Source organism: Lagopus muta, chromosome Z (genome assembly GCF_023343835.1).
Source record: "Lagopus muta isolate bLagMut1 chromosome Z, bLagMut1 primary, whole genome shotgun sequence".
Taxonomy (NCBI): Eukaryota; Metazoa; Chordata; class Aves; order Galliformes; family Phasianidae; genus Lagopus; species Lagopus muta.
The window spans coordinates 63,123,749-63,137,575 of record NC_064472.1 but is presented as its reverse complement, the minus strand read 5'-3'; the positions used below and the strand labels follow the sequence as shown (position 1 = coordinate 63,137,575).

At 38.1% G+C, this 13,827-nt stretch overlaps 1 protein-coding gene across 4 annotated transcripts in view; it reads right to left on the bottom strand.

The window, feature by feature from the left end:
- ACOT12 (acyl-CoA thioesterase 12) overlaps nt 1-13,827 on the bottom strand; it is a 31,266-nt gene that overhangs the window by 14,975 nt on the left and 2,464 nt on the right. For 2 of the 4 annotated variants that reach the window (XM_048931226.1, XM_048931229.1), the window contains exons 2-6: nt 13,751-13,820; nt 9,193-9,253; nt 8,108-8,209; nt 6,087-6,231; nt 4,134-4,284 (exon numbers count right to left, since the gene is read on the bottom strand). In XM_048931226.1, the coding sequence (XP_048787183.1) occupies nt 4,134-4,284; nt 6,087-6,231; nt 8,108-8,209; nt 9,193-9,253; nt 13,751-13,820 (529 nt within the window). The remainder of the gene's footprint in view (nt 1-4,133; nt 4,285-6,086; nt 6,232-8,107; nt 8,210-9,192; nt 9,254-13,750; nt 13,821-13,827) is intronic. The other 2 variants (XM_048931227.1, XM_048931228.1) reach the window with 2 other exon arrangements.

The window sequence follows — 13,827 nt, the reverse complement described above, 5'->3', positions numbered from 1 at the left end:
CCAGTCACATTAAAGAACCACCTTTGTTAAGTCTGAAGTCAGCAGCGATTAAAGTATACATCATAACTCACCAAAATACAACTCACCAATATAAGTTAAAGTGTTCAGCTCCAACAGCATTTAATTCAAGCTTCAAACATAATACTACTACTTATATCACACTGTTTCAGTTTCAACACTTTACAAACACTAATTAATTCTCACTGTTTCTTATTACTTTATTTTGGTACCAGACCATGAATACCTTGCCTTCAGAGCAACCACATACCTCACAAATAGTTTCATTAACTTCTGCATCACTGCATGGGGAGTAGGATGATGCTCAATACGCAAAAATGCTAAATCATAAAGCCTTTAGGCAATGAAAGAAACCTGATGACCTACTCTTGTCAATACATTTTGGTTTTTTGTCAAATGTTTTCTGCTCATTTTATATAAATGAGAATAAAAAGCTACTAATAAAACCAAATGCACATATATGGTTTTAATTAGCACACACAGTGGGATAGCAAGATGTTGATTCAATTCCTTACCAGTACAGAAACCCCAAACTGTTCAGTTAAATAATAATAATAAAAATTGATTCTTTTTTCTGTGTCCAGTTCTGTAGAGCTCTTTTCTTATGTCAGACTTGATACACACTGTATTCAACTACATGCTGTCAGGTTAAGGTAAGGTATTTTGTTCATTTTTTTCAAACTGCCTGTGACGTTTTACGGTAGAATTTTTCTGTTCTAGTATTGAAGACTGTACTCTTTACATGAGCACATAAGCACAGCTGCTCTTTGAACGAGGGCACGGGTGGAACAGATATCCAACCAAGCTACACTGCTAGAATAGCTTTGCCACACTGTGTCATTCACACTAAGGAATTCCAACAACCTAACACTTCTCTGACACGTCAGAAAAAAGTCTGCAGTATGGATAATGCAGGTCGCAGCTGGAGTACTATGTCCAGTTCTGGTCTCCACAGCCTAAAAAAGATGCAGATGGATTGCAAAGGGTCCAAAAGAGGAGCACAAAGATGATCAAAGAACTGGAGAACCTATCCAGTGAGAAAGGACTGAAGAAATTAAATCTCTTCACCCTACAGAAGGCTGAGAGGGGAACCTCATCACAGCATTCCAGCACTTACAATACAGCTACCAAGGTGACAGAGGTTCTCTTCACAAAGAGCCATATTGATAAGACAAGGGGCAACAGATCTAAGTTGTACTGGGGGAGTTTTTGTCTTTATAAAATAAACAACTTTTTTTGCAACAAGAATAATCACTGCAACAACTTCCTCAGGGATATGGTGACCTCCACCAGAGGCTTTCAAGATGTAATTTGGACACAGCACTCGATAACCTCATCTAAGCTACCTTTTCCCATAACAGCTAGGATCTGATGATCTTTTGAGGACCCCTCCAACCTGGAATGCTGCATGATTCTACTGAGTTTAAGAGTTTGTGAAATTTAAGGGCGAAGGTGGGGGAAGGAGAGTCTAGTTTGCAAGCGCTCTGGAATAGACAAAGTTTTGGTTTCTTCAGCAGTTCTAAGTGTAGTAAAGACCCCACTCTTGGCAGATGTTATTTTGTAGCACATGAACACTACACATGAATGTCACTCATTTTCACACTCTGCTCAATTCCAATGTATGTGTGCAAAACTTTTCAATTAAGAACTGCAGATGCACATCTGAGACAAGATTTCCATTGTGCAGTTTTTATGCTTGGAAATACAGTTTTGTACCATTCCTAGCTTTTAACTCAATTCCACTCTGGAAGCTAACACTGTAGAAGCTAATGTTCCAGTATGGTTAAATGCACACAATTATCTGTTGCTAATTAACTGACTGGTACATCTTTTTAATAGGCTAAGACATTCAAATGACTTTGTAATTTCATTAAGAATAACTTGATCTTCTGATTTAAAACATTCAATAGTTATCTCATTTAGAAAGTTCACAATAAGGCTGCAAATACAGTATTACAGATAACAAAAAAAGCAATAAACAGAAATTCAGCCTAAATATGCTGTTTTTCTAGGAAAGCTATGGCCTGAATACTTCTGGAAGTTTAAGACATAAAAGTGACTAATCTGGCTCAAACTAATATTTGGATGGCTTTACTACTATCTGTAAGATTTTCATCTATCATCCAGGCAAAAAAGAGGGAGGAGAAGGTAAGTAACCTTTCAAAAGTCCCTACAGATTTACTTTTTCAAGTGTTAGTCCTCCTGCTCCATTTCTCTGTCAAAATCTGTGGCCACAGCAACTCCTAACTGGCACCTTCAAAGGTCACATCTAATTACAAGTGGCCTCAGAAAAGGTTTATAGGAAAACTAGCTGCTTCTCAAGCAGAAATTACAGTATCACTGCTTTCAACCATCCTTTGTCATCAGTTATTAATCTTGAAATTTTCAACACGACAAAGCATGTCTGACATTAATTATTCCAATGAAAATATTTTCAGTACTTGCTTTGCTGATGTTTCCCTTCACTTTATGATTCTCAGTAGGTCAAACTTACCAAATGAAAACAAGTAAGCATTTTGGGTCAAATTCTGGTACAAATCTGAAGCCTTTGAAGCCAATGAAATTACACAACAGTAGGTAAGGTCAGTGCATTCTCATGTTAATAAAACAAGCAGTTCTAACTAAGGAAAGCATGTAGGTTGCTCCAAAAATAGTGTCTCCTATTTATTTCCAGGGAAACTACAACAGATACAAACAGTACAACAACACTACTTGATAGAGAAAATTCTCAGTTACAAAACACCATTTCTCAACATAGTCAACATGCATTTTCAACAGTGAGTGCATGCAGCACTCAGAACAATCTGCATAAGCATCTGGTACATGGTCTGACCTTCATGTTGCTGTCACCACTGCTGAAAGGCACCCCCCACCCCCCACACTGTGCTCAAATCCACCGGCTGGTTTCAATAAATGCTCAGAAAATGTCAATAAATGTCAGTGGGAGTCATTTTTTTCCACATGGAGGAACTCACTTACACACTTTTACTTCATATGCACTTCCATGTCAGATGCTCCTCTGCTGCCTGTCTGTCGCACAGAAACAAAATGTAACAGTATTGACAGGAAGATTCAACATCTACTGCCATACCACCAACCTCTGTCTCTGGTGACATGGGCCAACATAACGAAATACAAGACATTACTTTCAGAGTAATGCCTTCATAGATTCCTATCAGTACAACTACTGTCTCCAAGTCAGAAACACATGAATAATGAATGGGAAAGTAATTTAATTATTAAAGTTAAAAAACAAAAACAAATCTAACATCCCTGCAGTGAAATAGGTCACTTGGTATGCAAGAAGAATTGAAACTGCAATTCAAGTGTTGCTTACAAAGAAGCTCTGTATATTGTCCAAGAACAGGGAGGAAGATAAACAGTTCAAATTCAGACAAGAAGAATTTAATGACAATATGCCCAGGCCATAATGACAAGCAAAGCTAGACAGTGTCACAAAAATATTTTGTACTTACTATCTCAACATGTCAAAGCAAATTACACTAAAAATATCAGAACCCACAGGATGTGGGACTCAAAGGGGCTGAAAGGCTAGGCGACTTGTGGAGGTTAAACATCCATTCATCATTCATCATCAATAAAAAAGAACGTGGTTCTTCTGATTCTTCGTCCCTGACTTATTCCTTCCTCTGGTATAAGGATTTGCAGACCACCATTTAAGTCTCATTTAAGACCACCATAAGAAGTCTCTCTATTTTTGGCTATCCACTGATAATGAGCCTGTATTAGTTTTATTATGACTTAACGACTGCCACTGCTTTTAAAACACTGCACCAACCAAAAGGAGGGTGGGATTCTGTTCCTATTCCTAATGCTGACTTTCTGCAGGGAATTTCAGGCAAATACAGCCTCTTTCGCCTTCGGGCCTGCATGTGTAAAAGAGTGAACAAAACATGACTCCAACAGTAGTGTGGCATGCTGTGGTAAATGTACCACATAAACTGCTTAAAGACCTCCTGCAATCTTAAGAAGAAAAGGCAAGAAGATTTGGATCTGCTTTTTTCACGTAATAAATCCCACTGAAACCCTAAATATCAAATTGGAGGAATACATCCACTTAGAAACATATACAAAGACTATGATGAAGAAAGTACCTTGCTGAAATACTTGCCACTGTCTCCATCCAAGCCATGATCTGACCACCAAAAGTGTTTCCATGATGGTTTGCATGAGGAGGTTGGACAAGCTCAATACTTTGTACATGAGTAAGGTCAGCTGAAATTGCATCTTCCTCTTCAAAAGTTTCTGAAATATATCATGAATGTATCATGAATTATTTCAGCTATTACCTCTGATAGCCAAAAGGAAAATATTCCCAGTTACTGAAGTGTGCCATTTGCCTCAGATACACTCAAAAGGAAAAATGAAAAAGGAATACAGGGGAAAACCTCTGTTCTTCTCAAGGGCAGAAAGACAGTGATGATTTGTTCTGTTCTACCATGCTAGCCAGAGGTGGTGGATGGTGCAGCCCTAGGTATGTGACTATGATGCTGCGATCCTTCCTTCCCAGGCTATCTTCTCTGAAGATGCTGCATCAGAAGCAATAACTGTGAGGCTTGGTTAGTTGAGAACACATGCAGCCAACTGTCAGAGTCTGTGCTTGCATTATTCATGGTTGCTATGCATAACTTCTAATGGATATTGTTAAAACTATTTATTACTTGTTCAAATGCTTTCCACAGACTTTGACCACCATGTATGATAGGCATCTGTGCAAATGTGTCTAATTAAGTTGGAGTATTGCATGATTAGTTCATAACCTGCTGCCTACAAATTTTTCATTATTAGAAATATAGAAGGCATAAAATAAGAATACAAATACTTATCTGAATTAATAACAACCTTCTGTTACTCAAGCATTTCCAATTCCACTTTCAAGTGACTAGTCACTTTGCTTTTTCAGTTACATTTTTAAAGAATGCTTTTAGGCATGAGACGATGTCAGTAATTTACTAAGTGCACATCCATAATACTTGCTACTTGACCTGAACTGTACTTTTGAATTTTGCCCTAATTAACTGGCTTTATGATTATGTAACTGCACGGACACATTTGACTAACCTGAACTTTGGAACTGCTTAAGTTGTTTCACAACACCAACTCAGAAAACAAACGTCACTTTCTGAATATGCTACATGGAAGCATCTAATGCAGTATTTTCTTCTCTGTTTCTCCTGTTATGCTCACTCTGCCTCCTGAAGTAGGTGAATTTGTGCTTACCATTATAAGGCCCTTCCAGGAAATTTCTAGGCAAGGCAAGGCAAAAACAGCATCTCTGATCTGTCTTTCATGGGATTGAGTCACTTTCTATGAGGCAATTATCAAGACACAAACACTTTTTTTTTTCTGTATTAGTCTCTATACGATCTTATTAAATGAAGACTATAACTTGATAAAGATACATGCTGACCATTGTTTTTATGTAGTTACAGTTTAGAATTTCAAAATATGAGCAGATTTCTTAAAAATTTGTTAGTAATTTACTTCATGGCCTTTTACAGCAACTTTGGAGTACAGCTGCCTTTAAGAAAAGATATTTCTACCAGAAATAAATATCAACTTGTTTCTTGTCTGAAATTTTCTAGCTTGGTGCTGAGGAGTTTAATTTTTTTTTAACCTGTTAACAATCACATAATGAAGAAATGTCTGCATGTTGGAAATATCTCTCAGCAGGAACACAGTTCTCAGTGCTTTCTTCCACAGTCATAGCCATGAATAGACTTTATCCTTTTTATTACCTTATAACTAGTCCTATAGGACCTTATTACTGTATTGCAAAGTTCTGCACAAACTGTTAAACCTTACACATAATCTATAAGAAGATCTGCATTTCACACCTATTCAACATGTGCTTAGCCTTTGGTCCTTTGCATTTTAAATCTGGAATTTCTGAAAGCAATACTATTAAATTAGTGCAACTATCCAACACAGCATCACAAATCTGGCACACTCTTTACAATCTGACACCACCACCTCATGAAGCTATATTCAGATGTTTGAACTGCTCTATAAGTTGTTTAGTTATTTATTCCATGTTCTGTACTGACCACAGTAGTCACCTTCTTTATTACTCTCCTGCATTAGGTTCTGAAAAACTTCTTGATAGCCCAGTCGGATTCTTTTCCTTTCAGTAGCCAGGGCATGCTCCAGATGGTCTTCTGCAGACAGAAGCTTTACAGGTTCTAATTCAACCTATACAAATTAAAAAAAAAATAATAAAAAAAAGGCTCTTGATTCTACAATCATACTGTGCACTTCGAACTCAAAATACCATCAGCATTTTCCATAATCTTTCGTTATCAATTGTCGAAGATGACACGTCTGATTAATACAAACAAGAACAGAGCTAAAGTTCAAGGGATACTGCATTATCTTTTCAGAGTCATTTGTCAAAACCCAATGACATTCTTTTAACTTTTACATGTACTTATCTATGATAACACATGCAGTTTAAATAAACAAGCATACAAACAAGTACATTTAAAAAAAAAAAAAAGACCTTAATATATATTACTTGTGTGATTTATTTACAATATCAGGCTCCAGAAACCTAAAAAGAATGCACAGGCTCTGTAACACAGACAATACCAATATTCTGCATCACACGGTAGTGCTGCCATTATTTCTCAATCTTAAGAGTCTTTACTCAAAATGCTTTTTTAGTTTTCTTGTCTCATCTCTGATCTTACTTGAGAGCTTCCTCACTTTTTCCAAATGTCTCAGCTGAAAGATGGTGAATGTATGCTGTTGCTCTCTGCACAGCTTTGGCAACAATTGCTCAGGAAAAAAGGGTTTGAAAAGAATGTTCTTTAATTTCCCCAAGACCTTAATTTCCAATGGAATTAGAACTGAAGTCTTAAATTCTCTCTGGCAGTCCTGTCTTAAACCTAGTCGTAGTTAATCATCACCAACTTAATCCTGAAATAATCCTCCTGGAAATTTGGGCAAAAGGTAAATTGGTTAATGCCATGGCTATGATATCAAATGTTTAATAAACAATCTTTACTTCATAACATTTTAGTGCCCTCAGATTAACCAATTTAGCTGTTAATCTTTCAGAGGTAAACTGAGCTTTAGTTTTGGTATAAGTGCTCTGAACTGTTTCTTCAGCAAGTTGTCATGTATTGTTGCAAAAAAGAAAAGAAATAGCTGGGGTCCTGTGCGATCAGGTGGGTGGCAAAGATGCCAATGGCAGTGGTTGGAACTGGGTGGGCTTTAGGTCCGTTCCAACCTAAGTCATCCTGTGATTCTGTGATTCCATGATTCTGTGACTACTCTCTACCAATCTCCAGTCAATATTTTAAAAGGCAGATGCATTTTTATAACGCATTAAGAGACAAGAAAATCAGAAATGAAATATGATTCTAGCAATTTGTGTTATAAAGAAGACTACATACAAAGGAGTTCATTAAGAAGATCTGATGAGTATACAGCCTCTCTCACAGGAAAATATTAGAAGAACTGTGGCTGCTGAGCACAGCAATGGGAAACAGGCTGAACAGTACCATGACTGACTACTGAACACGTCCAGGGGGCTAGACACTGAGGAGAATAAACAACAGTGGCATGAATGCTATTTTACATTAATGCTTAATAATTAATTTACACTGGAAGACAGCTTAAAAAATTTCTTCTATCTGAATAGTGGTGACGTTGAACAATCTCTTCAAAAGAGGTGAAGAATGAAAAAGAAAAAAAAAATACATGAACTCCCCCAATCCCTCTCATGTATGTAAATCAATTTCTGAAAAGGAGAGAGATGGTGCAGACTCAAAGGAATATTTCTTCCATGCGTACGTCTGTCAACACTGAGCCCTTATAATGGCACCAGTTCTACTACTAGTAAATGGGCAACAAAAAGTGGAAAAAATCATAAAAAGCTAAGAATTTCAGACGTTGTAGTTGTGGAAAAAGCACTTTCTTTATTGTCAAGACTTTATGCTGCTTTTCTACTATTAAACAGAATAAGCTCTTATCTGTGTTTTCCCATGTTTCACAATATAAAATTTGGAATATCTCAGAGAAACCTGGTCCCAACTTCAACCACAGAACAAAACAAAAAGAATACCTTTTCAGGACCAACTGGCTTGACTACATATGTTGCATATGCCACACTCACAATTTTTTCAACATTAGTCAAAACATCCTGCACTGTAACGTTGATGCCAACCTACAGGGAAGGAGGTAGTAAGACAAGGGGACAAAAAAAGTAATTACACCACTGTCAGTTGAATTGAGATAAAGCAACACACTGTGTATCAAATTAATCACATCCTGCCTCTTAAACCTAAAGGAAGAACAAAAGTAAAAAGACTGATCTGCTATCACTGATAGAGCTCCGAACATTTAAGAATATCAGTATTCTCTGACACCTGAAAAGTTTTTAGTATATGGATGCTTCCTATAAGTTACAGGGTGAAACAAAAAGCAGGACAGACATTTAGTTTGTGGATATCTGATTACCTGTATATCATTTGGAGTCCTCATTCAAATCTACTACATGTATGAAAAATTAAATCTTTATAAACATGCAGAACACTTGAAGAAATTCATTTGAACCTCTGAAAAAGGCCTGATGTGCATCAAACTTTCTGATGTTTTATTTTTAAACTGTGTTTTAAATTATTCTTCTAGAATATGCATAATTCCCATTGATATTAAGAAAAACTGGGCTTGGGCAGAAGTCAGAAAAAAGTATCCCTTAGCCTGAATTCTCATTTCAAATGATTGGACAATGCATTGTTACAATATGAACAACATGCACTCCACTGAGAAAAATACTCCCATATCACAAGTTTCAAATACATTTACAACTCCACGTATTCAGTAGACCCTGGCTTTGATCCAGACCCCTTTGAGGCTAATAGCTTAGGACTGGACTAACACCATCTATACCATCCTGTCCATAATATCTGCCAAATATTCTAAGTCTTCAGGGCTTAGTTTCTACTTTGACATGGATTATTTAACAGCCAACACGGAATTATAGTAGTCATTATGAAACTAGAGTTTGATTAAGCAGTGCTGATTTTTTTAGATATGTAGAAAGCACCTTCTGAAACTAGTAAGGCTAGGCTCTTGTATCCCTCCTCCCATCTCTCTTCTCTGTACCTGAAGCATCATTACGTGGTAATACAAGTGGTAAGCTCTTACCTCCATGCTGGTTTTGAATGCTCTGTTCACCTTTGCTTTGATGGTAATAACTTGTCCAACTCTGTTAAGAAGAGTAAAATCTTCTTATGGTTAATAATGGCTTACAAGTCCCTTCCTCTATAGGTATCCATAATAGTAGAGAAGAAAATCTCTGGATGAAACTGTCACTAGCTGTGATCAGTTTGTACCTTCTACTGGGCACCGCAAATGCAGTGAAAAAGGTTAAGCGCAATTATTTGTAAGTCAGGCTTCAATCACACTCAACATCATGCTCAATAATGATTTCAGTCACTCAGAAAACTGCGTAAACTTATCAATCAGTATCCTTGGTATGCTCAGCACCCAAGTCCTTAATACTAGATTCTGCTTTTGCTCAAAGGCATATCTTGCCACAAAAGTTACACCAAGTTACTGAGCATATCTAACTGCAAAACGGCATGGGACATGTTCTATACACATTCTCTAGCATACACACACACAAACACTAGCAATTATTTCGTCTGTGCTCCATTCCCAACTCATTTAAGTTTCTGAAGGATGTGAAAGGAGTTCACTTTCTGTGTTGTGGGCGTGCAGGGCTGCAGCAGGCCCCTTCTGTCCTAGCAGCATGCTTCTGAACAACTACTGCTCTTTTTCATTTGTCTACACGGAATATCTAAGCAGAATAATATATTTTCATCTACATAAAATCAATTGGCTATGAAAACATATACTTTCCTTACGGAACTTGTAAAATGCTTCTTATATACTAAGACTGACTCTTATTTTTAATATCCTGCTACTAGGCAAAGTTGAAAGAGGGCAGCCTCCTTAAGAGGCTCAATAAGAGCCGTTATTATTGAGCACCTTATTGATATACATGGTGAGAACCACAGCTAAAATAAAAGGCCACTGATTTCACGGAAATCAGACTGACTTAAAGCTGCTAAGGATCAGATCCAGAGTGCAGCAAGCTTCATCCAGATGGAACTTGACAAAAATTTGCAACTTGGCACAGTATGATCCCAGTTTATTTAAAGTATATATATTTATTGTTTCTTTCTAATTTAATGAATAGTGTTTTGATATGTAAAGGTATGCCTTTCATTAAACTACTTCTCTTACTCCCAGAATTTCAAGCAAGTTGTTTTCAAACACTAAAATGGAAAATAAGAAACCTGTTCCTTTACAGCACCAGACAAGAAGAATGAACTGCATACAAATTTTCTCTTTCTTGTTCACATTTCAAGAATGCAAGTGGGAACCTTTGCATAGACAGGAAAAAAAGTGGTTAGAGGTATGATTTAGGACCTTTTGCAGACACATAGCTTTTCAAGATATGTAGAAACTTTTCTACTATGCACAAACATTAACATAATTCCAGGCAATCACCAGTTAGAAGTTTAACAGAAGAAGCGATGAATTCTGCACCTGACACAGTGCATATGTACAGATTGGGGAACGAGTGGCTAAGAGCAGCTGTGCAGAAAATGATCTGGGGCGTCTGGTGGCAGCAAGGTGAATGCGAGCCGGCGGCGTGCCCTGGAGCCCAGAGGGCCATCCAGCCTGGGGTGCATCGGGCCCAGCGCTGCGAGGGCAGGGATTCTGCCACTGTGCTCTGCGTAGTGCGGCCTCACCTCCAGCACCGCGTGCGGGCTGGCGATGTGAGAAGGACGCGGAGCTGTCAGAGGGTGCCCAAGGGAGGGCTGCGAACGTGGAGAAGGGTCTGCAGGGAAAGGTGAATGGGTTTGCTCAGCACAGAGCAGAGGAGCTGAGGGGAAGCCTGATGGTGGCTGCAGCTCCTCACAGGGAGTGGAGGGCAGCACTGAGCTCTGCTCTCTGACAGCGACAGGGCCCGAGGGAACGGATGGAGCTGTGTGGGGGAAGGAAAGGGTCTGCACCAGAGGGCGGTGGGCATGGCACAGCTCCACAGGGCAGTGGGCACGGCCCTGAGCTGCCAGAGTTCAAGAAGTGTTTGGACAGCACTCTCAGCCACAGGGTTTTGGACTTTCCTCTTTTGGAGCTAGGAGTTGAACCCTGATGGTCCTTCTTCCCCTGAAGATTCTGTGTCTATCACAAACTCCCAAGAGGATTACAGTAATATAGTAATAAAGGTAATGAGAAGCACAAGGTCAGAAAAGATAAATTCAGTAGATAAACTTGACTATGGCACACACTATTGGCAAGTATCATGCTTTCCTCTAAAGAGATTGAGTTCAGAGAGTTGTGGACAACATCACAGTACCTGTGAACATCACCAGATTGTCCCCAAGGTCCCCTACCTAGCAGGGACTGTGTTAGTCTCTACCCCAAAGAGTACTTCACTATTCTCCACAAAAGATTGTTTCTGACCTTTGCTAGTAATACCTCCCTGGTGACTCTTCTTCCTCTTTTTGAGAATATTGCACAACAGAGGCTGGAGAGGTAGGACTGGGTCTGTTGATGTTAGACGAAGTGCAGAACTTGAGGGAAGTATATAATAAAGTTGAATGTGATCTCACTCAACCTGAGGAGCTAGACTTGTAACAAGACAGGTTTGGATTTCAGAGACATTATACTGCCTGACTGACTTACATCTCCCCTGGTACTCCAGTCTGTCTACCTGAACTCACATTTCATTGCAGAAGCATGTCCTCTGGGGTCCATGGCCATATCAGAAAATAAAGATGTCAGAATGGAGATTGTAGCGCAGCATGATCAAGAAATGTCTTTCTATGTACTTTCCAGAGCTGTTTCAAAATGGAATTTTTTACACTATATCATGTATTCTGTCTTCGGAAAAACCAATTTATCTAAGACAAGACAGCTGATTAGCTTGGGCAGAAGTCATAGAACATCACACTTTCTCTTGTAACTGGCAGGAGGAGTCTGAAATCTATCAGAACAACTCAGAGTATTAGTGAAAGTGAAATGTCATTTAAAGTCAGATTTTCTTACTGAGCTGCTGCATTTTAAAAGACAAGGAAGAAGGATTTATTTGTTATCATGGCATAAAGCTGACTTTAGCAATATATGGATGCACAATGAGAAGTTGTGTTTCCATGCCAATTGACAAGATATAAGCACAGAAGAGTTAATCCCTACAGAACATCTGGCAATCTTGAGTTAGGTGAATAAAATTTACAGCGTGCAACTTAAAATTTATAAAATACAAGAGCTCTCCTACTCAAAATGTTTGCATAATCTGGTAAAGTTTTGGAAATATAAGGGCTGACCTGAGTCTGAAGAATAATTACTGACATGACTTCACTGTTACTAGGCTTGTGCATAACTTAATAATGAAAAACTGGCACTGTAACTGGGAGTAGAACAAGAAAAATAGTTAGAAATAAATTGGGAAGGACAGTATCTTCTTTAGAAGCTTGGGTCTGCTTTCAGAAACAAATCTGAACCTACTGAAGTCTGAAATACTGTGGCAGAAAGAAAAACATTGCCTTGACTTCACTTGCAGGACCAAGTCTTGCAGGATTCACTTGTGATTACAGTTTTCATGAACAGACATTTTTTTCCTAAGGAAAAGTTTAAAACCAACAAAACAAATACAATTAAGACAAACATTTTAAAGCTTCTTGTACAACAGATGAAGAACAAACTGTGATTTCAACATGATCATATTCACCCACTATACTACTGCTTCAGGTTCTCATCTTTGAAGCCACTAGTCTGAAAACCTGTTGTTTAGCAGTGTGAGTGGATGCTTATTTTACACTCATGTTCTGTTTTCAACTAACATCAGCTGTACATCTGACAGGCAGTGTTTCTTGGCTTCCTATCATGATCACCCCTGCATGTACATAGGCAGGTAAGCAGTTCTACCCCATCTGTGCCGTCACTTATGTACTCATTAATTTCTAGTTTGTAAGATGCAAACACACAAATGAGAAGTTCACAGACCATTTTTCTTCTTTTGTTTGTGTCTTGCTGCTGCAGTAGCTCATGTTCTGTAATATGACTAACTTCCGCACATAGTTTTGCCTATTTAATTGTTAACAAACCATGGCTTTTACATAAATGGTTCATTACAGCATTAACTACAAGTAATGACTGTAAGTTCACAGCAAGATAAAGTTTAGGAAAAAAACGTGCCATTTCCTCCTACAGTATCTTTTTTTTCCTTGGAAAATCGTGAAAATAATCACAAATGCAGAACATTTGTTTTGCTATCAGAAGATTATTAGAAGATTTTTTTAGGAAGAGCTGATTGAAAGATGGTGAGAAAAAGGATTAGTGATACAAATGATAGAAAAAAATCATAGGTGTGTATTCCTTATTTAGTGAGATAAGTAATATTGCGTAGCATTCACATAAACTGCAGTAGATCACTAGGCCACTGGTTTCTCACCCGGTATCGATGTTTGCAGGTCAAATAAGTACAGGTTATTTTGGACTTTAGAAATTGATTTGTTTCTAGTAGTGTCAGGCTATCACAGACAGAAAAAAGCATTCTGGAGACTGAACCCTGTAACTTTAGAGAGTATACTGGCCCATTTTACCATGATTTTACAATGCCTCATTTTATCTCTGCCAAATTAGAAATTCTAAAGTGAAAACATTCGATGATTGCTAGCCGTTTCTGTACCTGGCAGCCTCTTCAAACTGTATGTCATCCATAGATGCTGTCACACAAGACACACCAGCATGTTTCTCAGCTTCAAA